This window comes from Asterias amurensis, chromosome 4, assembly GCF_032118995.1.
Source record: "Asterias amurensis chromosome 4, ASM3211899v1".
In the NCBI taxonomy this organism is placed as follows: domain Eukaryota; kingdom Metazoa; phylum Echinodermata; class Asteroidea; order Forcipulatida; family Asteriidae; genus Asterias; species Asterias amurensis.
The window spans coordinates 25,453,377-25,478,411 of NC_092651.1; the positions used below are offsets into that span (position 1 = coordinate 25,453,377).

General features: G+C 37.7%; 1 protein-coding gene across 6 annotated transcripts in view; it reads right to left on the bottom strand.

Annotated features, from left to right (window-relative positions):
- Positions 1-750: 750 nt before the first annotated feature.
- The window catches only part of LOC139936743 (rho GTPase-activating protein 26-like), a 60,729-nt gene continuing 36,444 nt past the window's right edge, over positions 751-25,035 (bottom strand). For 2 of the 6 annotated variants that reach the window (XM_071931650.1, XM_071931648.1), the window contains 18 exons: positions 22,548-22,619; positions 20,333-20,434; positions 19,310-19,420; positions 18,158-18,200; positions 17,615-17,676; positions 16,350-16,412; positions 14,120-14,183; positions 12,881-12,978; positions 11,473-11,567; positions 10,130-10,208; positions 9,709-9,748; positions 8,980-9,042; positions 8,708-8,782; positions 7,424-7,514; positions 7,032-7,090; positions 6,141-6,246; positions 5,574-5,733; positions 751-4,742 (listed from right to left, as the gene is read on the bottom strand). In XM_071931650.1, the coding sequence (XP_071787751.1) occupies positions 3,663-4,742; positions 5,574-5,733; positions 6,141-6,246; positions 7,032-7,090; positions 7,424-7,514; positions 8,708-8,782; positions 8,980-9,042; positions 9,709-9,748; positions 10,130-10,208; positions 11,473-11,567; positions 12,881-12,978; positions 14,120-14,183; positions 16,350-16,412; positions 17,615-17,676; positions 18,158-18,200; positions 19,310-19,420; positions 20,333-20,434; positions 22,548-22,619 (2,463 nt within the window). In that variant the 3' untranslated portion in view covers positions 751-3,662. Of the gene's footprint in view, positions 4,743-5,573; positions 5,734-6,140; positions 6,247-7,031; positions 7,091-7,423; positions 7,515-8,707; positions 8,783-8,979; positions 9,043-9,708; positions 9,749-10,129; positions 10,209-11,472; positions 11,568-12,880; positions 12,979-14,119; positions 14,184-16,343; positions 16,413-17,614; positions 17,677-18,157; positions 18,201-19,309; positions 19,421-20,332; positions 20,435-22,547; positions 22,620-25,035 lie in introns of all 6 variants that reach the window. The other 4 variants (XM_071931649.1, XM_071931646.1, XM_071931651.1 and 1 more) reach the window with 3 other exon arrangements.

A 25,035-nucleotide genomic window follows, 5' to 3' on the forward strand; every position in this document is an offset into this window, starting at 1 on the left:
AAGAATGGTCTTTGACATTAACCAAAAGTGTCCAGTGCTTTAAAGGATTTGAGTACTTTTTCAAAATGTCCATAGATATACATTAAACTTACAGGGTTTAAAGATAATGATAGTGGAAAGCTTCCCTTCAAATATTATTTACTGAGGTGCTGTAGTTTTTGAGGAGTGAGTAAAACAATGTCATGAAAATACGTTTGTAAATGCTTAAAATATTTTTCGTCCCATGAGACGAAAATTATTTTCATGACATTGTTTTACTCATTTCCCAAAAACTACAGCACCTCAGCACGTAGTATTTTCAGGGAAGCTTTCTACTATCATTATCTTCAAACTGTGTAAGTTTAGTGTAAGTCTGTCGACATTGTGTTTTTGTCCTACAAAAAGTACATACACCCATTAAACAAACACAAAACAGCTTAGACAAAAAACAATTTTTTTTTCAGCATCACCATCAGTCCGATGCCTCTGTCACACAAAGTCAGTTTTTGTGCGAAAGCTGCACTTAAGGGTTGTCATTTCTTCACACTTGTATTTGAGATTTAAAAGTTGTAGAATCCAAACATTGGGATCCCCCGGAGGTCATCCATCTGGAGGGGAAACAGCTTCATCGCTGAAGTACAGTTCTCTCTTTGCAAGTAATATTCCATCAAAAAGTTCCCTCATTGATCCAGGTTGTTGGTTTAAGATCCTGCTCAAGTTAATTTTTCTTTATCAAAGTTTACCCAGTCAGTTTTCCTTACGAATTATTACTTGATATTTGAAATAAAAAGTTGCATCCCTTTAAGGTGATCCCCTGGCTGCCTCTTCCCAGGTTGTATTATAAACTTGGGTGTGATCCCTGGCTACACGGCAGGCTTCTGACTGGCACCCCCGAAAAAAAAGTTATTGACAAAATAGGGAGACCCCAACATGGGGCAAGATAGCAGAGTTGGTGGAGCAGGCAATGGCACGTTAATCCGGAGGTCGTTGATTCAGATTTTTCTTTGTTCACCCCCAAATTATTTAAAAGTTTACTGAGGCAGTTTTCTGTGTGATTTATTATTTGATATTATAATTTCTTTTTTTCCCTGAAAATATGGGACATTGGTTGATGGGATAGTTTCACACATTGTAAAAACAACTTGAGGGAAAGATATCCTTTTTGAGCTTTAACTTCAAGAACATTGTTCCTTGAAAATCTTTTTAAAATATTCTATTTTATTCAAGAAAAAAACTTTTTTTTTTCTCAAGAATTGTTTGCAATTTCTTTTTAATAAAATAAGTGGAAAAAGGAGAGAATAAAGTATACCATTTAAGAAAGATGGATGTGGGTGGCAAGAACATGACAACAGTAATAAAGCTGGAGGGACTGAAGGGAGAAAATATCAACAATAAACAACACTTGACGAGCAAAAAAACAGGCAAGAACACTGACTGAACGTGACAATTGGAATGAGAGATTTGTACTTTCTGATTTTTGTAAGGCGAAGTGAGTCTGTGAGAATGACAGTGTGGTAGAAACGATGGAGTGTTGGTGATGCAAAAACGTTCAGAATTCAGGTGCAATAATACTATCTTAATGCCGCCCCAACCATTTACAGATCATGCATTATTGGATAATTATCAATCAACCTATGCTCAGACATGAAGGTTTTTGATAATTTGTTTAATTTAATTACTTAAGCGGACACTATTGGTAATTACTCAAAATAATTGTTAGCATAAAAACTTATTTTGTAACAAGCAATGGAGAGCTGTTGATAACATAAAACATTGTGAGAAGCGGCTCCCTCTAATGTAACGCAGTTTTTGTGAAAGAAGTAATTTTACACAAAATTTATTTCAAGACCTCAGAATTAGATTCTGAGGTCCCGAAATCGAGCATCTGAAAGCACACAACTTCGTGTGACAAGGGTGATTTTTCTTCCATTATTATCTCGCAACTTCGACGACCAATTGAGTTCAAATTATCACAGTTTGTTATTTTGTGCATACGTTGAAATACACCAAGTGAGAAGACTGGTCTTTGACAATTACCAAAGGTGTCCAGTGTCTTTAAATATTGGGCCGTAGATTGGTTTTTGCTGATTTAAAGGCAACATTATCAAGAAAGATACAATACAAGTCATTTGTGAAAGTTTTGAAAATCCTACTTAACTTTGAAAAAGACTGGTTTGCTGTCATTTTTGTTCTATTTGTTTATCTGATAGTAAATTGCATAATTACTATAAACACAAGAGTGCTTTTTGGCAAGGAATTATCAGCAAGAACTAAATGGTTGCTTTACTTAAAACAGAACTTAACAAAACATGTAAACTAGGTTTCTCCAACAGTTCTTTTGGTGGTTAATAGAAACAATACTTAGTAAAAAGTATTATCTTGTTTAAATGAATCTAAAATATACTTAGCTAAAGAAACAAATAATATACCAAAATGCATGTCACAGGCAAGAACTGAACTTCAACTGACGGTTGTGTCTTTGTAAAAGTAACTTAAATAATAAAAAAAAGCCTATATGTGGCAGACTAAATATGAACATTATCTTTTCAAATGGTATAAACTGATAACATATAATGAGATATCATAGAAAATTTACAACGTCTGTGTTTAATCTTGAGGACAATTTTCAAAGAGTACTCTCTACAAATCATGCAGATTCCAATAGCATACAACAAATGCACAGCAAACATACCAAGGTACTTAGAAACTGAAAGAATAACAAATAAAACTTGTACACGACACAGCAAGGCACACACTAGCAACTCCGAATAGCAACTCCGAATAAACAAAACAGTGACATAACTGTAGCGCTGTGTAAGCTTGCCCAAAGGCACTCAAAAGTTTTTAAAAGAAATTCTTAAAAAGTAAAAGGTTTAACTCTTTAGAGACCATTCAATTCTGATATGCCAAGACATGGCAAATTTTGTTGATTTTTACTTTAAAAAAATTAAGGAAGATTGATTGGAAAAAAAACCCAGATAAATAAATGGTTTTGTTTTTGCATTACAGATTCAATGTTAACACAGGGATCATTGGAAAATGTAAATTCAGGCTATAATTTTTTTACTTTGACCTTTTTGGTTGAGTGGAAAATAGGTAAAATCTTGTGGTCGCTTGCGGCCGCTTTGGGGATTTTGTATAAGCCGCCTTTCGCTGCTATGGTCTCAGGCTAAACGTTTCTAGTATGACGTGAACTTGACTTTAAGGACTTGTGGTCGGAGGTATGAGCAAGAAAGACATAGGGCATACAACACAAGGATGTGGACAAATGAGAGCACCCAACCCCAACAAATTCAAAACACGGGGAGTAAAAACATCAGGAACAGATCATTGAGGATACAGGAATTAGTCAATAGCTGGGATGAAATTGGAGTGAATTATGTTGGTTTTTTTTTTAAGTGGGTTGGAGAGAAAATGGAATAAAAGAATCCTTAAATAAAAAAGTTTTACAAATATAAAAAATTTACTGACATTTTGTGAATGAATTTTTTTTCTTCAGTTAAATGAAAAATCCGATCTGTTATGAAAATGTAGAAAACATCCCATGACCGTTCAAGTTTGGACCATGTTCTTCAGAAAAGAAAAAAATTAGACTTATTTATCCATCTTATCTGAGAAAAATATGGACCAAGTTTTTCAGGAAAGTATTGATTTCCAAATAAAAAAAAAAAAAAACAGTAGATTTATACGTCCGTTTTATCGGTGAAAAATGCACCAGGGACCCTCGATAGGACCGGAGGCGCCATCTTCCTACCATCCCTCCGCTTCATTAATATAAGCTCAGATGGTGAGGTCTTTTCATTTCCTTTAGAAGCCCCCTGGTCCTGCACCCCTGACGCCTTAGCCCGGCTCAAACCTTCCCCCTCTCCTTTCTCTACCCGGGCACCCTGACCGCCATTTGCCTGTTTCTGGTCGCCATTTTTAACCCCCCGATCAAGTGGGCTACTTTGTCCAGATTTCCCATCTCTGTTGTCGACCAGAGGTGCGACCCCCGTCCCTATCCCGATCACCCCATGGGTACCCATTTGAAGGGCTTTTGCAATGCCACCCCGTCCCTTACTGGGCGTATCTGAACTATTAAAAGCGCATTCGTCTAGTCCTTCAACATCTGTCATGTTCATGACAACGTAATCTTCTTCGTCATTATCTGGCGATGAAACCACCCTCCTTGGAGGAGTTTTACCCACGATAAGAAAGTCAGGTTTCTTATTTGGGGGAGGTTTCTTCCCAATTCCAGATTCAAGACTTACATCAATCATCTCAGCTGGACAACTTACTGCCCTACTCTTAGTTAACCTACCAGGCCGTTTGATCACCGAACAACTCATATCAACGTAATCGAGCGATTCATCGTCAATGCTTTTTCTCTTGTATTCGAATTTCCCTCTCAGCTCACTTACCGTTGGCGAGGTGGGCGGGAGAGTAAGAGAGGCCTTGCGGTCTCGTCCGTCATTACCTGTGGTGAATTTCTTGGGGGAGGGGGGAAGAAGGGGGCGTGGAGGAGGGGTGACTTTCTCACCTGTTCGTCTCGGCGACTGGTCCCGCCCTGTCGACGGCATCTGCGAGTGCGGGATGTAGCGCTGGGTGGACATCGGGTCGGTCTTTGGCGTCTGAGGCAGCTGCTTTCCGTTTCTTGGCGACATCTGGGAGGAGGAGACACTGGAGACGGACGAGGCAGATGAATTGGAGAGGATAGAGGCCGAGGACGGGGCGACATTACGGAACTGAGATCCTCCTCCGCTGTCTGGGTTGGATTTGAATATCTACAAGGCAATTAAACAAAGAAAAATTAGAGCACAATTTCAGAGGAAAACAGATTATCTGGGCTTACTTCCATAGAGCTGCTTAAGCATCAAAATCAGCTAAGCACAATCAAAGGTTTGCTTACCAGAATACATGTAAGGTTACCATCCAAGATACCATGTAATGTGTACAATCTGTGACTGGTATAAGCAGATCACCTTTAAGCATGATAATATTAATAATAATAATAGCAATGGCCATTTGTAACTAGCCATTACTGTCAATTTGACAATCCGAATCAAAGGACACAGAAATTATAAAAAGCATCTTCCACAAGGAAGTTGCTGATTGCTTAAATATTATTGTTGTAAAGCGTTGTAGTACCTTTTCTTTGTAAGATTGCTATATAAATGCTTAGATAATTATTAATACAGTACCGATTGAAATTAAGTAGATGCCGTGCGATAAAACCCATGCACAAACGCGCGTGGAGGTTGGCGCGATAACATGTTTTGAAAAAAAGTGAAATAGCCGTCAGTATATTAACGCGTGGCTCACGCGTGGAGTTTATAAGAATACAAGTGTCAAGACCAGGACTCGAACCCGCGCTCTGATGATCAGAAACACCAGAGCTTGAGTCCAGTGCTCAACCATAACTAAAACCATAACTATAACTATAACCATAACCATAACCATTATCATAACTGCTTGGCCACACCACGATATGATGGCTTTATGAAACTTTATGAAACTTGTCCCACATCGCAAGGTGCCCTGTCCCACTTACCTTCTGATTTTTTTCAAGGGCAAACAATTTATAAATAAGACTGAATATCATGCCTTCACTTTACCTTCTGATAGTGCCTGATCAGAATCTCAATGACAATATTAGAGAACTTGATGTCCATGATGGCTTTCATCGTCTCCTCCTCTGGACGCATCAGTGTCGGTCCAAAGCACACCCCGAGATTGGTCACCGTCATCAGGTTCTTCTCTGCCTGATCAGCGACCCTAGTTTGGGGGAAGGGAGGAAGAAATAGATGAGGGATAAGGTAGAATGGAAAGAAAGGAAACAAAACTATAATGCGTAACAAATATTGCAGGTTTGAAAGAATTCACTTCGAGGTAAAATGGTTGGGATTACTCTTCTCAAAAAAACAAAAACATTTGAATCTGGGAAACCAATCATGCGCACTCAATGAGCACGATATAAGTTTGTGAAGGACTATTGCCGAAATACAAGTCCTAGTCACATCAACAACTATCATGGTGCCCTGACTCGGATGCAATGAAATACACAACTAACATCGTTTCACAAATACAGCATATTTTTAAGATGACGTTCATGCATATGGCTTATTTATATTCCTGAAGATATCAAAACAAAGCATAAGACAAGATCAAGAGCGGCTGAGTACCTTCTTAAGTGTGATATAAGGAAATCCAACATCTCAAAGTTAGGCTCCTCCAGTTGATGGACCAATGCGTGGATGTCGTTCACTCGTAATGTTTTTGTTTCTTGTTCTGCAATAAATAACAAACAGTTAATATCGGGGCTTTAAGGCAGTGGAAACTATATGTAATCACTCAAAATAATTGTTTGCATAAAAACTTACTTGGTTAGAAGCAATGGAGAGCTGTTGATAGTCTAAAACATTATGAAACACGGCTCCCTCTGAAGTAACAGAGTTTGCGAGAAAGACGTAATTTTCCACTAAATTATTTCAATTTGATTTTGAGACCTCAAAAACTAGATTTTTAGGTCCCGAAATCAAGCATCTGAAAGCACACAACTTCGTGTGACAAGGTTTTTTTATTTCTTCCGTTATTATCTCGCAACTTCGACAACCAATTGAGTTCAAATGTTCACAGATTTGTTACTTTGTGCATATGTTGAGAAATACAAAGTGAGAAGACTGGTCTTTGACAATTCCCAATAGTGTCCAGTGTCTTTAATCCACTACAATAATCATTCCAGCTTTTTCTTGAAGACATGTGTACGGCAGGAGACATACTAATGTGTATCACTTATCTACTGTAAGCAGTTTTTCTAATTCTTGTCACATTTTTGTAAGTACTGAAACCACCAAAAACATTCAACTACGGAATCCTTCACAAAGTTAAATTGAAGTCAGGTTTCTCTCAAGCAGACAAAGTTCAGATGAGTCTAAAATGTCTAATCCCTGTCATTTGTCACGAATTCAAACCAACACAAACTACACTCTGATGAATGCATGTTGTTGATGTTGTTTGTTGTTGTTGTCGTCGTTGTTGTTGTTTGTTGTTGTTGATGTTGTAGATATACTTACTCGCTGCAGCAATGAATTGATCATGAAGCCTGAATGACATCAATGGCTCAGGCAGGTTCCTGATAACAAAAGATACACACACAATAAAAACTCAATAAAAACTCATCGAGTACAAGGTACCAGAGTTTAATCCTGATAGAGCAACCTTTATGGGCAACTTTGAATTTCGCTTTGGGCTGCATCATCATTCATAATTTTCTATACAGCCAAGTGGTTCACCAACCAATCATAAAACGAATTTGTGAACCTCTCGAGTGCCGCTCACATTTTATACATAATAACGCATATTCCTGCATGCCAATGACCAATTATATTCATAATGGCTATGTTATTTCAGGAAATATGTTCCATTGTGGTTGAATATAATTTGAGCAGGTTTGTTATTGTCCTACCTGAAGTAGTTCTTGAGGGCGCTAGTGATAGTCTTAATCTCCCATTCACCGGAGTCTGATAAATTGACGTTCTGTGGTTTCCTCTTGTCTGCTTCACATAAGGGCAAGAATCAATCATAAAGAAGTCAGTATCATGAAGTATAGACCTGGGAATCATATTGCCCAAGTATAGACCCCTGGGGGACTCATGTTGCCACAAAACAGAGCTCTTGGGAATCCAACCATGTTGCCCAAACATAGAGCTCTTGGGTTAAATTCAAAGTAATTATAATATTATATGGGATTTGAGGCATTGCATGGTGAGGTATCAATATATATTTAGTTTGCGGTAACACCATGTGTGTATCTACTTGCCAGGTAGAGTTTGTTCTTTAGAGAACTGTATTGACCGCGAAGTAGATTTTTCGGGAGACTTTTCAGTTCTGAAAAGTACTGTTCTGCTTTTTAACTACTACCTGGGCGGAAGGTATAGCAAATTGGCTGGGATTACTACTTTAGCTTAAAGTGAGCTCTTAATTGGTCTCAACATTTTCAATGATAATATTGAATTGCCCTTTTTTAGTACAAGGAAGGTGATGGTTATGGTAAAATACATGTACCATAAATGGTAAATAAGTTTTACATGCTAAAACTGAGACAAAATTATTTTTGTGACTATGTTTTACTTACTTCTCAAAAACTACAGCTCCTCAGCAAGTAATATTTTCTGGGGAGCTTTCTAATCATTATCTTCAAACTGTGTAAGTTTAATGTGAAATCTGTGGCTATTGTCTTTTGTGTTACAAAAAGTACCCAAACCCTTTAAAGACACTATTGGTAATTGTCAAAGACCAGTCTTCTTACTTAGTGTATCTCAACATTTGAGCTCAAGAAAATTTGAGCTCAATTACTCGTCGAAGTGCGAGATAATAATGAAAGAAAAAACACCCTTGTCACACAAAGTTTTGTGCGTTTAGATGGTTGATTTCGAGACCTCAAATTCTAAATCTGATGTCTCAAAATCAAATTTGTGGAAAATTAATACTTTCTAAAAAACTATGTCACTTTAGAGGGAGCTGTTTCTCAGTGTTTTATACTATCAACCTCTCCCCATTACTCATGACCAAGGATTTTATGCTAATAATTATTTTGAGAAATTACCAAAAGTGTCCACTGCCTTTAAAAGCAGAGAATGTTTTCTCTATTCTGACCTTAACAACCCATTCACTTGATTCACACGTCATGATTAACCGATTAACTACTGTAAGAACTACAAGAAGGTATGATTCAAGAGTAGAGACTTACCCAGGCAGAGAGAAGTCAGTCTCATGACTTTGGAGTTGACACCAACTACTCTGTACAAGCCTTGATCTTCCAACCCTAAAAAAAGAGAAAAACAAGTAGTTTGTGTCAAAACTGGCAAATAAATGGCAAGAACTACAAAGAACAGGGCAAGTATACAAGACAATTCTTTTATCTAAAAACAGGAGTTGAACCCTCAGAATCTGAGGACAATAACAAATTAATGGTCTTATCTAAGCCGTTAATTGACTGAGAAGTAATTCTGGACTACTTACCTCGACTTTCAATAGCTTCTATACACTTCTTGATGAAATGGAAACCAATGTCGTTGAGCAAATCTGTAAAATGAAAAAGAAAAAAAGAAAAAAAGAGTAGTTAAACTTTGAGAATATAGCTGAGGGTCCTGTTTAAAAAGAAATTTAAGGCCCAAAGTCATGGCGATGCTTAGCATAGGATTATGTGATTTGAGGTAACCTGTTAACCATAATGATTCTATTGGTAATAAGTTCTAAGGTAATTCTAATTTGAGAAAATAGAATTAGCTGTTGCAAACAACTTACCAACCAAATGGACCGAGAGTATAAATGCAAAAAATAGTTAATGGCCTGACGTTTCGACCCTAGCATAATCTTTCTCGAAGGCTAAAAAAAAAAAAAATAATAAAAAAAATAAAGCCTTCGAGAAAGACTCTGCTAGGGTCGAAACGTCAGGCCATTAACTATTTTTTGTAATTCTAATTTCAACTCAACATGAATACAATTATAAGTGAAATTGATCAGCCAAGCTTCCATTCTTGCAATTCCAATTATTTATTACAATTAACCATGTGAAGTACCAAAGCACTGACCTGCCGATTAACTACTCAGGCATTTGAAAAACACAGGAAACAGTAAAGACTCAAGTGTCAAGGGAATTTCAAGTCAATATTCATGTTTGTGGTGAAGATTGAAGTTTAAGCTTAGTTTTACACTTAATTTAAAAATGTAGAGATAGTTTAAACTCACTGTCGTCTTTTTTAGAGATGTGCGCAGGATTTATGTAGATCTGTAGAAAGAAGAACAAAAACTCATGAAAATAGTGGATTTTTGACTGGCGCCACCCCCCCCAACCCTGAATATATTTAAACTTACTTGGTAAAAAAATGCACACCCCCCTAGTTCCATTGTGTTTTATCTCCCCTTTTCAGGTTTATTTTGGTTTTTTTAAAGTTTATTAAACACTTTTTTTTTAGAAATGTAAACCTGCCAGTCTTAGTCTTTTTTACTTCTGATGTTTTTGGGTTTTTTTTTTAGGGTTGAATAATAAACCGAAATGGATCGAACTGAAATTTTGTATTATTTTTAAATTAACAAAATTAGTCCATTGTCTGGAAGAGGCAAACTGAATCTTATCTCTCATCCCGCCAGTATTTGATTTGAGACTTACCGGTTCCTTTCCTCCCATTGCCGACATCCATTGTGTCCTCTCCTTCTCTGAGATTGCTTGTAATGTGAGAATGTGAGGCCTAAACGAAAAAAAAAAAATAAAAAAATAAATTATCAGACAACCGTTGTTAATTCTTTGAAGGTACCAGTTCAGGAATGAGATAAAACAAATAAAAACATTGGATGACAATTACTTCTTGATCAGTAAATGAGGGTCCCTTAATGTACATATTATTAAATGTTAGTGTTTTACAGACTCTCTACATCACTAAAAAATGGATATCTAAAGGTTTGGTCATTAACAGAAAGCCAAGTCTTTTCTTAATTTGTGATGGCAAGTTTGCCTCTTTCAAGAAAATCTGACAGTCATTCATTTTTGTAGTTAATACCAAAGGTATATCTTCCCTTTAACGACTGCAGTTTTTCCCTCCAGAAAATTGTTCTGTTAATCGTTCAGGTTCATGTTGGAGCTTCTCACTGGGTTTGTTAGATATCTTTCTAAGGCATAGTGTGCTCAGAGCACATTCAACCCATTATTCGCACTCTTCATTGGCTTCCAGTTCACCAATGTATTTGTTTAAAAAAATAAAAAATTATTGTGTATAAAGTTGTTTATTATTGTGCCCAGTATATCTCCCAAGATCTCTCAGCCCTTCGTTCATCTTCGCTTTCATCAGCTACCCGACTCCTTAGTTCTTCTTCCGCCGCTTATTTCAAGCTTTCCCCGGGACCCGCATCATGACGCGCTAAGCAATCATGCTTTCTCGGTCATAGCTCCAACACTTTGGAACAAGCTACCAACCCACATTCAAGCAGCACCTTCATTGGATAGTTTCAAATCATTTCTTCAAACCCATCTGTTTTGTCAATCTGATTAGTCTGGTTTTAGTGCTTAGAAACATACGTATACAGGCTCTATAAATGTTGTAACTATTACTGTTATTAATATTAAAGCAATCGCACAACATTGGGAAACAGTATCGTCCAAAGGCCCACACTTTGAGTATCACAACTTATATATAAAATAACAAACCTGTGAAAATTTAGGCTCAATCGGTCATCAGAGTTGGGAGAAAATAACGGGAAAACCCACCCTTGTTTCTGCACGTTTCGCCGTGTCATGACATGTGTTTAAATAAATCGGTTATTCTCGATATCGAGAATTGATAATTGTTTTAATGTTTTCTCAAAAAGTAAAGCATTTCATGGAATAATATCTTAAAGGAAATTTTTCACCATTACCTTCTGTAAACCGTGTTAAGTTATTTGTAAATCTGAGAACTTATAATTTTTGTTCTGTTCAGAAAGTGTCCAATGGCTTTAATGCTTGAATCATTCTCTTACTTTTCCATTGTTGTGATATCAAAGCAGAATCGTTTCTCTATTGAGTCTGTCATTCTCCTTGTGCAGGATGTAACAGTTACTTGATCTTCTGTTGTCTGAGAACGGGAACACAAAAATGAAGTCGTGAGAAAATAATCTATTAATGCTGACAGATGTACTCAACATCTTAAACAACCAGAAAGTGTTGAAACTGTTCCATGTAGTAACCAGCTCTCCACCAGAAGGATTTGTACAATCAGAACACGTTGCCTTGGATCGGTCGTCTTGGTCTTTGAAAAGCGTTTGTAACCGTTTGTTAAAAAATGCGTATGGGTGGAAAGATGTTGTGAAAGGTGAATACAATAATCCACACAAACACGCCTTAAAAATTGCCGATTTTCCTTTTACCGCGTCGACTAACACGGTTGGCCATTTATGGGAGTCAAATTTTTGACTCCCACAAATGGCCGACCATGTTAGTTCCCAAAATAAAAGTAAAACCACGCAATTTCGGGGCAAATTTGTGTGGATCATTGTGTTCTACTTTCAAACCATCTTTCTAACCATATGCATTTTATAACTAACGGTTACAAACGCTTTTTATAGACCAACTTATCCGATCCAAGGCAACGTGTTCCTTAAATACATGAAATAATTCTTGATTAGTTATCAGTTCTAAGGGGTCGTTCACAATTATCATTTTTTTCACATGTGCGCAAACTGTACATACACTGGGGAATGGGGGGCGAATACTCGCCGTGTGCTTTCATTTCGGAAAAATTGTTGAACTATAAAAGATAGGCTTCAGTGGCCCTTTTTGCACTGTTTGATAAGATGCAGTGAATTTTGTTTTCCTTTAAAAAAAAAATTAAGTTCAAAGTTCTACAGATCTGTCTAAGATATTTTATACGTTTTGTATATTTTTCTAATTTCAAGAGAATGTTGGTTATAACAAGTCCAACTTATAGGGACATAAAATAAAAAGTGCATGGAAAGTCTAGGTCCTCTTTCTTATAAACACAAAACATGTTACAATTCATGAGGTTTACAGACTTTGTGCATCACCAGAAATACAAGACTACAGGTTTGGACACGAGGATTATCTTGTTCTCCTTTGGTGACTACTTTACTTCTTTCAAGACAATTTGAAGGCTCTAGGAGATTTTTGAGAAGATCCCGAAATCAGGACAAACCCTGAAAAAACTCACAATCTGTGCTCAGTTTCAGAGAGCTGCTTAAGCACAAAAAGTAGCCAAGTACAACAAAATTATGCTTACCAGAATATGGTCACCAGCCAAAATGCTATATCTCATGTACAATCTATGACTGGTATCCTGCAACTTTATGCTCAGCAGAAAGTTTGTACTGAAGCAGCTCTATGAAATTAGGCCCTGAACTTGGCTAGAAATGAGAAGGCTAGAGTACTCACCGGTTTGGGCAGTGTTTGGACAAATGGGATGAGCTTTAGTATCTTGGTGTCTTTGCTATAGCGGCAGTAATGTTTTGCCCAGTTAGAACCAAGAGCCCCTGGTAAAGAAAATCAAATAAAAAAAATTGTAATCCGTAGGTTTTGAAACTTTGCATGGTGAGAGTAGAATAAATTGAGGTTTGAGGGAGCACCATGTGTAAATCTCTTCAGAGTCGTGTTGATTCTGAAAAGAACCGGCGGTTCTTCTTCTGAAGATGATCAGAGTACACTGATCAAATCGTTGAGTTGTCAACCACCGATTCTTTTAAGAACCACCAACACTACTCAAAAGAGAGTTTTTCACATGGTGTTACCGCAAACCTCACATAAATATTTATATTTCAGCTTCAATTCAAAGCAAAGTTGCATCCCCTTAAGGTGGTCCCTCTGCTGCCGATTCCCAAGTTGTATCATAAACTTGGGTGTGATCCTGGCTACACTGCAGCTAATTGTTGTATGGCTTCTGACTGGCACCCCGAACAAAGATAGGAAGACCCCCAATATTAGGGCTAGATAGCCAAGTTGGTAGAGCGCCTGCATATTGATCTGGAGGTCGCAAGTTCAAGTCCCACTTCAGTAAATGTTTCTTTGTTCAACATTTAAAGGCAGTGGACACTATTGGTAATTACTCAAAATAATCATTAGCATAAAACCTTACTCAGTAACGAGTAATGGGGAGAGGCTGATAGTATAAAACATTGTGAGAAACAGCTCCCTCTGAAGTAGAGTAGTTTTTGAGAAAGGAGTAATTTTCCACGAGTTTGATTTCGAGACCTCAGATTTAAAACTTGAGGTAACAAAATCAAGCATCTGAAAGCACACAACTCCGTGTGACAAGGATGTTTTTTCTTTCATTATTATCTCGCAACTTCGACGACCGATTGAGCACAAATTTTCACAGCTCCCAACTTCGACGACCGATTGAGCTCAAATTTTCACAGGTTTGTTACTTTATGTATATGTTGAGATAAACCAACTGTGAAGACTAGTCTTTGACAATTACCAATAGTGTCCACTGTCTTTACCAGTCAGTTTCCATTGTGTTTATTACTTAATGGCTTGATTGTATATAAAATACAATACAAATTTACCCAAAAACAAATAGTGTTCTAGTATTGTGTCCACCGTACATGTATCTCAAAAAGCCTTGGGAAGCTAAAACTAAAAAAATATTATTTGGGAAATAAATACCATACTTACTTTTTTCATAAATGTACAAGTATCCCTCGCTACCTTTACTAGATGTAACTTGTTCATGTGGTTTCTGAAAGGAAAGAGGGAGAGAAAAAACTTGGAACATTTTAAAAACATTTGTCTTTAACTTCTGGAAGACCTCCTCTGTATTATTCATTCGTCATCGGATTGTAAGGTTCACACATGTCCCCCCCCCCCCCCCCAAAAAAAGTGTGCGAGTTTGTTTCCTTCACGCTTTATGGCAATGTACATGTACATACATGTAGGAACCCAAACCCCAAAAACTTTAAGAAGCCTTGCAGCATTAGCCTGTTAACAGCAGGAATGTCCAGATCTTTCATTGCATTGAACACAAAAAAAATTAAAAAGGAAAAATGTGGAAAGTTTGACATAAAAAAACCCAAAAACCTTTCAACAGCCTTGCAGCATTAACCTGTTAACAGCAGTTGAGCCCACTACTTTTATCGCATTGAAAAAGTTTCTTTCAACGACAGAAAACAAATTGAAGTTTGAAAATTTAACTTGTCAAACATTAGAACACAGTCCAAAGAAAACCATTAAAACACATACAAACCAGTGTACCATACAATTACTACAAATATATGGATCATGTCACACAGGGCACTTTAACAGGCAATCAGTTCTGGAAAATTTCACAAAGAAGGCAGAGCATACATTTCTTGCAAATAAGAAGACACTGTCAGTGTAATCTTGTTCCTTTCAAAAGTATTCCCAAGTTGTAAGAAGTATCTACACATGTTAATAAGTCACTTGTAAAATTACGAGCACAACCAGGTATTAAATCTTTTGTGTGGGAGCGTTGGCTCTGAAAAGAGCTGGTGCAATCTTGATGTTTTGAAAAGTTTACTCCACCCTTCTTTTTCCTGAAGACAAACAGAGTATACTGTGCGAAACAAAGAGACCACACCAACTCTTTTCTAAGCCAACACTTCCACACAGGAGATTTAATACATGGTTGTACCCACAACTTTACTATTTATTTATTTATATGTTCAGATCTTCTAACAACTTCAACATTGGAAGTTCGCTATTTATTCATAGTCACTTATTATTTTTCACACCATGCAAAGCTTCAAACACCACTGTGTTGATTAGTTAGTAGCCTCCAAGTTGCCTGTAAAAGATCATGTGTGTGACAAGACCCAAAGGGTCACACCATTCTCCCCCAATCTTCATGCATGCATTGTGCCAAACTGTCCTACTATTACCCAGTTAACGCAATCGTTGGGGTGGGTTGCAGGCCTTCAAGTTTATCTTTGAGAGGGCAAGGCCACTTTCAATTAGCAAAGAGCACTTCCATTGGCAAATCTAAGAGTCTATTTGGCATTTTTGAATGGGCACTTGGGCCACGACCAAGACTAGGGCAACAGAGGTAATGGCTCCTTTGTACATCAACGCATGGGTTTGAGGAAATCCCAAATAAACTCATTTTGTCCTGGATTTCTCTCCTTGAGATTGTGAATTTTATGCTGTAATAAAACCGATGAATACATTTAGAGTACCACTTTAATTTCAACTTCTGTCCTCTATTCCTTTTTTTTTTTTTTTTGGGACAGGAAGAAGGTAGCAATAACTTTTAAAAAACTTCTCAACATCTGTTAAATATTTTCAGCTTTGGTAGTTAGTCTTTTGAGATCTGTACCAAAGATGAGGTAACTACTAGTGCAAGAAATTGTGCAATGTGAATATAACAGTACAGTTTCTAAAAAGACAAAGAAAAAGCGATTCACTTTTCTCCACAAGTCATTAATTTGTGACTGTCAGATACAAAATGATTTCAAACCCAATGGTGCCCAACAAATCCTCCACCACCGACAAATCTTTGAAACAATTAAATGCCCAATGATCTCAAAAACAGGTATATATTTCCATTTTTGATTTGCACAAATCGCCACAAAATGAGCATTCAAAAACAACATGTCTTGTAAAACATAGGGATGTATGTTTGAAAGCAACCCACGACCCAAAAAGAAAATTTAAGTTGTAAGTTGTAGGGAAAGAAGAGTATTTTGGTGTTGAATATCCAGCTAATTTGCGCCAACCACCACAACCTTGGAATAGCTAACGAAAGTCTTGTCAAAATATAGTGATGTATTTTTGCAAACACCCAACGAGAAAGTTTAAAGTTGAAAGTCGTATTTGAGGGAAAGAAGAGTATTTTGGTGTGGCATGCAGCATGCAGAAGACAAAGGGGAACGATCATACACACCCTCACCTCCATCATCTTATTCATCAGGGTTTCCGCCTCCTGCTTTGTGATGTCGAACCCATCTCGGATCTATTAAGAGAAACATCGCAATAAATAAAGCAGAGTATGACTTGGTTTGCTTTAAGTATGAAAGCTTTAACCTCTTGCTTTGTGATGTCGAACCCATCTCGGATCTATTAAGAAAAATATCGCAATAAATAAACCAGAGTATGAATTGGTTGGCTCTAGGTATGAAAGCTTTAACCTCTTGCTTTGTGATGTCGAACCCATCTCGGATCTATCGGAAGAAATATTGCAATATATATAGTAGAGTACGATATGGTTTTTGCTCTATGAACAAGGGTTTCTGCCTCTTGGTCTATGTATGAGTGTTTCCGCTTCTTGCTTTGTGATGTCAAACCCGTCTTGGATCTATTGAGAAAAAAATCGAATAAAACTTAGCAATATTCGATTTGGTTTTGCTCAATGTATATGAGGGTTTCCGCCTCTTGCTTTGTACTGTCGAAACTGTCTCAGATCTATTGAGAAAAAGATCACATAAAGTATCACATAAAATTTAGTATGTACAATTTGGTTTGACTCTGCAATGTAAAAGGGTACAATGTCTCTCGCTTTGTGATGTCGAACCCGTCTCGAATCGATCGAAAGAAAGAACGCATAAACTTTAGCAATAATATACGATTTGATTTTGCTCTATGTACGTAAGTTTCCGCCTCTTGCTTTGTGATGTAAAATCCGTCTTGGATTGAGAATAATAACGCATAAAATTTGGCAATAATATTTGATTTGGTTTTGCTCTATGTACAAGGGTTTCTGTCTCTTGCTATGTAAAGTCGAACCCATCTCAGATCTACGAAGAGAAAGATCGCAATAAATAAAGCAGATTACAATTGAGTTATGCTCTTTGTGTGAGAGTGTCGTCGCCTTGCTTTGTGATGTTGAAACAGTCACAGATCTATCAAAAGAAAGACTGTGTTACATAAAGTACAATATGATTTAGCTTTGCTCTTTGCAGGATGATTTGCAATGACCACAGCACACCTGATGCTCTTTCAAGTCCTTTTGGAACAAAATCCACAAACCTCTTTGGTGGGATTCGAACACAAGACCTTTGGCAATATAAAGCAGATATCTCATATGCTGACCGCAACTGTAAGAAAAATCACAATGACCTGATTCCATGGTGTTGATAACCACAAGAGCAATCCCCTTACATTAATCCTTGGTTTTGGGAGTATTTTTTAAATAAGTTTTGAAATGTTTCAACTCACATTCTGTAGCTTTAGCTGCAACTCTGTTGTGTATGGTTTGAATTCCGTCGCAACTTCATGACCTGTGAGGAAGAATTAGAAGTGTATAACTATTACAACATCACAGCCTTGAAAAAAATCTTTACAGAAACTGATTGGGAAATGTATAACTAGGCATTGTTTCACCTTTTTAATTAAAGACAGTGGACACTGTTGGTAATTACTCAAAATAGTTGTTAGTGTTATGAGCTCATTTGGTCGACAAAGTTGCGAGATAATAATGAAAGAAAAAACACCCTTGTCACACGAAGTTGTGTGCGTTTAGATGGTGGATTTCGAGACCTCGAATTCTATATCTGAGGTCTTGAAATCAAACTCGTGGAAAATTACTTCCTTCTCAAAAACTATGTCACTTCAGAGGGAGCTATTTCTCACAATGTTTTATACTATCAACCTCTCCCCATTACTTGTTACCAAGTAAGGTTTTATGCTAATAATTATTTTGAGTAATTACCAATAGTGTCCACTGCCTTAGAAGTCTAGATATAAATAGGACCCACTTACCTTGATGATAGAATGTAAGCCAGCTGTACATGAATCCCAGTAACTACAGGTGAAGAAAGGAAAAATACAACTCTCATTTAAAATCACTCAAACAGCAAGAAACGCACGATTTAAATCTGTGATGCCAATCAACATTCATGTACGCAATACACTGGGAATTCTGCGCTTACAAAGTTCCCTGTGGTGCAGAAATTTTGGGACCCTCATGGTGATCCATACAACACAAAAATCTGTAGACTATAAGCGCAGAATTAAAAAAATGCGCACTGCTTTGATTCAAACTAAGCTGCAGAGCTTAGTAACATCATGTGAATATCTCTTGAGGAGGGTTTGTTCTGAAAAGAACCGGTGGTTAATGAACACTACCCCATAACCAAGAACCAACATTTTTTAAGAACCAACACTACTCAGTAAGAGATATTCACAACGTGTTACTGCAAACCTCTTTTAATTATACTTCAACCGTGCAAAGTTTAAAATCCTACTTAGTATGTTTAACATGAAGGGGCAGGGTTTGCCATAAAAAAAAAGAATTTGTACTTGCATACCAGTGTGACACTTTTATTTCCTCAATTAATATTTAATCACATGACGACTTCATGAAGCTGATAAGCACACAAAAAATAACACAAGCAATTTACTTTGAAAACTTTTGAATACACATTGTTTGTTTCTCATAGCTGAGAAGTTCATGCTTACATGTGGCAGAAAAAGGCAACATTGGGTGCCATTTCCTGATCGCTCACCGAGCAACATTTCCTGCTTAGGAACTTTTTGAAACAGTGCCCAACTTGCAATAGTCTGTGCTTACAACGAAAGATGGTGTTTTTGTGAGACTGGTGAATGTTTCATATCTGCCATTTTAAGGCCCAAGCGGTTTCGAGTTGCAAGTGTTATCGTTTGTAGTCCACCGCTTTTTGGGAGAATGGCCTCTCTGCGGTACTCCACATTGCTAGGCATTCTACGCTTACACAGCTAGTGCAAAAATTCAGCGCTTGCCTTGCAAGCGGAGAAAGATGATCGTAAGCGCAGAATTCGGCGGCAAGGAGAAAAATGAAAAAGGCACAGGTCTGCGGTTGTGGCATGGGGAAATTCGCTTCGGTCTCCAAATTCATGTGAAGTATTAATTGGGCTTTAAAATAAAACACTTACCGTCTCTACAAACTCAAATTTCTTCTTCTCTTGTACTTCTTGAAGGATGCGAGCGTACATCAAAGACTCTCTATGGAAATCTCGTCTCTCCAGCTCTAGGGCAGCATCAGCCTGAATGCAAGGAGACAACAATATCTTATAAAAACATTGTGGTTTGTATTAACTTCTATCTTCACACAAACCAGCCATCAATTTCACAAAACTGCAACAGTGTATGTCCGCTTTTGCGCAACATTTATTGCACAAGTTGTGCACCATTAACACAAGTGGACTTCTGCAGTTGTGTTAAGTTTCATGAATTCTGCTGGGCCCAATTGCATAACGCTTTTGAGCACATAAATATGAGGATGAACCACAAGGGAAGCTGACTGGTTCTAGTTAATTTGTCTTTGGTCTACCCAAAATTGTATATATATAAATTTACAAAACTATCCAGCCAGTTTCCCTTGTGCTTTACTCTTGATATTTGAAACAAAATGTCACATTTAGTTCCTTGCTCCTACTTACTCCCAGTTTTAATCTTAAACTTGTATTGGATGTGATCCTTGGCTAATGTACATAAGCAAGGCAGTTTAGGCTTGAATGACCTCTGAACTGGCAATCCCTGCAAACAGAGAGCCAGATAGCTCAGATGATACAGCACCAGCATGTTAATCCCGAGGTAGCAAGTTTAAATCCTGTTCTTGTCAATTTGTCTTTGTCTAATCCCCAAATTTCACAGCAACTTGCTCAGCATAGAAAGTCTTCTCAAAGCAGAAACAGGTTATCAGCCAAACTACCCTGTATTGTAAATTGTTTGTGACTGATTTTTGCTCAGCAGAACATTTTTTTGCTTAACAGGTTGATTCCATTGGGGCAGAAGATGCTATCCCCCCAGAGATTCGGTCCCCCATATGGCAAACTGTGTACAAACTACTTCTGACAGCGCCATCTTTTGAATCGTCCTCCTTCAGCCCATGTTAATTTCCTGTATGGGGGACAGAATCTCCAGTGAACAGATTTCCCTTTGACAGCGGCTCTTACCTCCAGTAACGAGGTCTCCTTCTTCTTTGTTGTCAACCCGACGTGGTTGTCCAGAGACTTGCAGAACTTCTCTGTCTGCTTCTCAAATTGCTTCTTCGCTTCCTAAAATGGTTACCCAAAATAAATATTTAATAATGTCTCTGATTTTTATAACCAACCATGAGAGTCAGAGAGGATGAAATAAAAACCTCATGGTCCTCTGACTTTTATAGAAATTTGCAAAACCACAAAAACACCTTAAACCAACCCTCTTGACCTGAAAAAAAAAACCACCCCAGAAACAACAACTAGGATGCACATGTGACCCTAGCATGACAAAACGGAAAATGTTCTTGTTGCCTTCATTGTGCAATCCCACTGATAGCACATTCTGACCAACGAAATAGCCACTGAAGTTTCAAGTTGCACAAAAACATGATGACTTGCAGTTTGACAAACAAAATGTAATTTTACTCCCATTTTGCATAATCAACTACCAAGGTGTGTAGATTGTGGATACGCGTCACTGTGAGTTGGATAACAAATTGATTTGAACTTGAAGCTAAGGTTCTCTTTTTAACCAGAGCTTGTCTTAGGTATGTTTTTTTAACTTGGTGTTTATGTTTGGTTCCAGTTCTCAATTTGGGGATGTGATACTTTGCAATTTGGGGATGCGATTCCGTTGATGAAACCATGTCATTTGCCATTAATTAAAGGAACACGTTGCCTTGGATCGGACGAGTTGGTCTATACAAAGCGTTTGAAACCGTTTGTTATGAAATGGATATGGTTAGAAAGATGTTTTAAAAGTAGAGTATAATGATCCACACAAGTATCACTCAAAACTGTACGGTTTTCTTTTAACGTTGCGAACTATCACGGTCGGCCATTTATGGGAGTCAAAACTTTGACTCCCATAAATGGCCGACTGTGTTATTGGACGAGGTAAAAAGAAAACCACCCAATTTCATTGTATTCTACTTTTACAACATCTTTCGAACCATATGCATTTTATAACAAACGGTTACAAAACGCTTTTTATAGACCAACTCGTCCGATCCAAGGCAACGTGTTCCTTTAACCAGTGGCCAAAATCATCCGAAACAGTTACTAACTACGAATTTAAAAAAGCATCTACATGTAATACAGCTAAGTTCATAGTAGATGCTGTTTGCGCTAGCCTTACTACAATGGTGCTAGTCACAAGTTGTATATCTCTGACAGCCTTAAGACCATTACCATGAATAATAATCATATCTTGTTAATCCACCATGACCATACCAACCAGGCACCTGACTTTATTAGATCAGCCAAGCTCATTATCTTAAGCATGGTTCCTGGAATCGTTTCCTGGAATTCTGTCCCGACCTCCCCCTGGAGGTGTAAATAGTCCAGGCTGCTAAATATGCAACGCTTTACTGACTAAACAAACACATAAACTGTCTCCATCAACACAGGTCTTCTTGTTTCTCTCTCCCTCCCCCCCCCCCGTACTATTTTGAGATGTAATTGATGTATTGCTTCGCTTTAGGGTGCAACACATACTTTGGCAGAATCTAGACCAATTGATCTAATTTATAATCATTATTAAATATTCAACATCAACAAATGAACCATTTCCTACTTTCGTCATCAAACGAAGGAATAAGAAAATAGAGGTAGCTCTTGCAAACTGCTTACTAACAAAAAGTGCTATGGTATAACTGTATAAGTGCCAAACACTTAATAGCCTTCGTTTCGACCCTAGCAGGGTCTTTGAGAAAGCCTTCGAAAAAGACTCTGGTAGGGTCGAAACATCAGGCCGATAAATATTTGTTAGCAAAAGAAAGAAATAAAAAGCAATTTCAAGAGGGTTTCCAAGGTCAAATTCAGTTGTATGAAACACTCATTTTCAAACAGAAAATACTACAATTGAGGAACCCCCTCCCCCCCACCAATCATCACAAAAGTAGTACTCATCAATTTTGTTAAAAAAATGTATGCACATTATTTAAATATCAACATTTTGCAGACCTTTTAAAGTTGTACCTGGTCTCCTCCAGCCACCCCCCTGATCATAATCTTTGTATGACCATGAAAAATGTAGAAAATTGTGAACTCCCCCTAAATAACTAAATGCTTCTGTCCAATTAAAAAGCAGCACATCAAAGAGGGGGAAGAGACACCCCTCTGGCCGAAATGATGTCTTAATACACTAATAAGTTTAAGAGGTTTGTATTTTGTGAGGTGTTTGTACCTTTGCGGAGCCGATCTGGTCCTTCCTGAAGGCCTCCAGAGGGATAATAAGCTGATCCTTGGCATGTTCCAGCTGGATAAACAACAATCAAACATGAGAAAAGATGAGTTAATCTGACAATGAACCAAACTTAATGAACCGTTGTCAATGTACACATTAATATGAGATGTCAAATTTGCATCGGGGATAAAGAATATTAATTTTGGTTTTTACCCATACACAATGGATAAAAACCAAAATTAATATTCTTCATCCCGATGCAAATTTGTATCTCTTATTATCGATGCGGTACCCGCTGCCAAAACATAGGATTCCAACTGCCTCTAGCTACCGGGCAACTTCAGTAGTCTAGTTGGTAAGACACTGCTCTGGAATTGCGTGGGTCGTGGGTTCGAAACCCACCCGAGTAACACGCCTGTGATGTTTTTTCACAGGACTCGGGAAAAGTACTGAGTATACATTGCGAACACACATCGGTGTATGGGTAAAAAAACAAAAATTATCACACATTGTAAACATTCTGAACTGGGCATGATCCCCGACAGTTTACAACTGTTCAAAGCTTACTGGTGCCTCCCCAACCCCTCGAAGAATGATCTTGATAAAAACAATGTTCTTGACAAAAACAACGATATTGATGAACTCAACATAAAATCATTGATTGAATGTAACAACTAGATTGGGGATAAAAAACAATTATTTGGGGTTTTCTTAATTTCTCTACTGTCAGACTGTACACATATATACTAGAGGTGAAAAGCACTCAGTGTATTTTGATTCCTTAAAAAAACATCCACGCAAATTCTAGCTCAGAGCACTATTTCATGCTATGCACTTACAGCCCATAAAAGCACTCGCTCTACAGAACGCTGTATGTGCAGAAGTCTATAGCATGCCGCGCCATGAAAAATGGGCTGATGTCTTAACGACAACATGTATGCATACACACCGTACAATTGGTTGCCGCTTAGTTGCCTGTAACAAAATGCCGCACGTGACAAGAACTTTTACTAAACCTTAATATAGGCCTAACACCCCCAATAAATTTGTATTAACACACACCCCACCCTTTCCAAGCTCAACCCGAGCTCTACTTCTCAGAACCACCGCCTGTTCAATTCCCGCTTAAAAGTTCACTCATCAACCCTTCCCCTTAATTTGACCTTCCGGTAAGCTAACGGCATAGGCCTTATTGTACCACGGGACAGAACAGACCAGTTAATGTGACTCAGTTAAAATGTCAACAGCTAAAGAGGGTATGTCACGCTGACGTCACGGCCAGGAGTATCCTCATGTTCTGTCTGCAGTAGGCTAACGAGATTGCTCGACAGTGGTTATTTATCGACTTGATGAATCATTTTATGCACTTGACATCTGTGTTTCTCATGTTCGATGAATTAAAGGGACACATTGTCTTTGGAGTGGAAGCTTTGGGATACAAACAGGCATGTGCTACCACACCTGGAATTACACAGTTGCAACAGAGGCCATATTGCCTTTGTTGTCGATAATCTTGGCCTTGGTGCAGGTGCCCCTTCAAATTTGCCACACTCTTTGAACTTTTCCAGTGGAAGTGCACTTTAAAAATTACAATAGTTCACGTTAAGGAATAATATAGTGTTCGTTGTTCATTTACTTTTAGGCACAACATTCTTTTTTAAACATTTTTTGCTATTAACAAAGATAAGCAGGACACCAGTACCATATGGAAATATGTATGGGACAATGGTATATTAGCCGGTCACATTATTCTTATTCTAGAAAGCACAACTGTTTTGGCTTTTCCTTTATATAAAATCAAGCCATGGTTTTTATCCATAGAAATTCCCATTGACAGCTTTATGGTTTGTCATAAATCTACAAGACATATTTTAGTTACTATGAAACAGAAGTTTCAAAGGATCAAAGGTCATTCCGAGGTCAGACTGTGGTACTCAAGGTCATTGGTATTCTCCTAGCCTACACTTGTTTCCAGAAATAAATACCAGAGTCATTCCCACAGGTGCTCTATGAATCTCAAATATTCAGGTGTGGGCGGGAAACGATTTGGTCCATGAATTTTTACAAAATATTCAGACTGAGTATGTATTGTTCACTATGAAAGCTATTAAATATTGAGAAACAAATTATGACTTTTGAGTGGGTTGGAACTGTTTGTCTGTCTGTGTGGCACCTTGCTGGTCTATACAAGAAAAAATCCTTCTTTAGTGCGACCCTAAAAATAGGCTAGGACGCGGCTTTTCCTGGTACTACACAAGTATGTTTTGGGGTTGATAAGTTTGGGTTGCACAAAGATTTACTTACTGCATTGTATTGTACAGGGGGATTTGAAACAATGATCTCAAGTTTAAAGTGCCAGCACTCTACCAATTGAGCTATCGAGCCCTATGTTGGCGGTCTCCATATTATCTCTATATATCTTTATTTTGGGGTGCCAGCTGCCTTTCAGAAGCCACACAACTGTGTTGTTTTCTTTGATTTGTTAAAC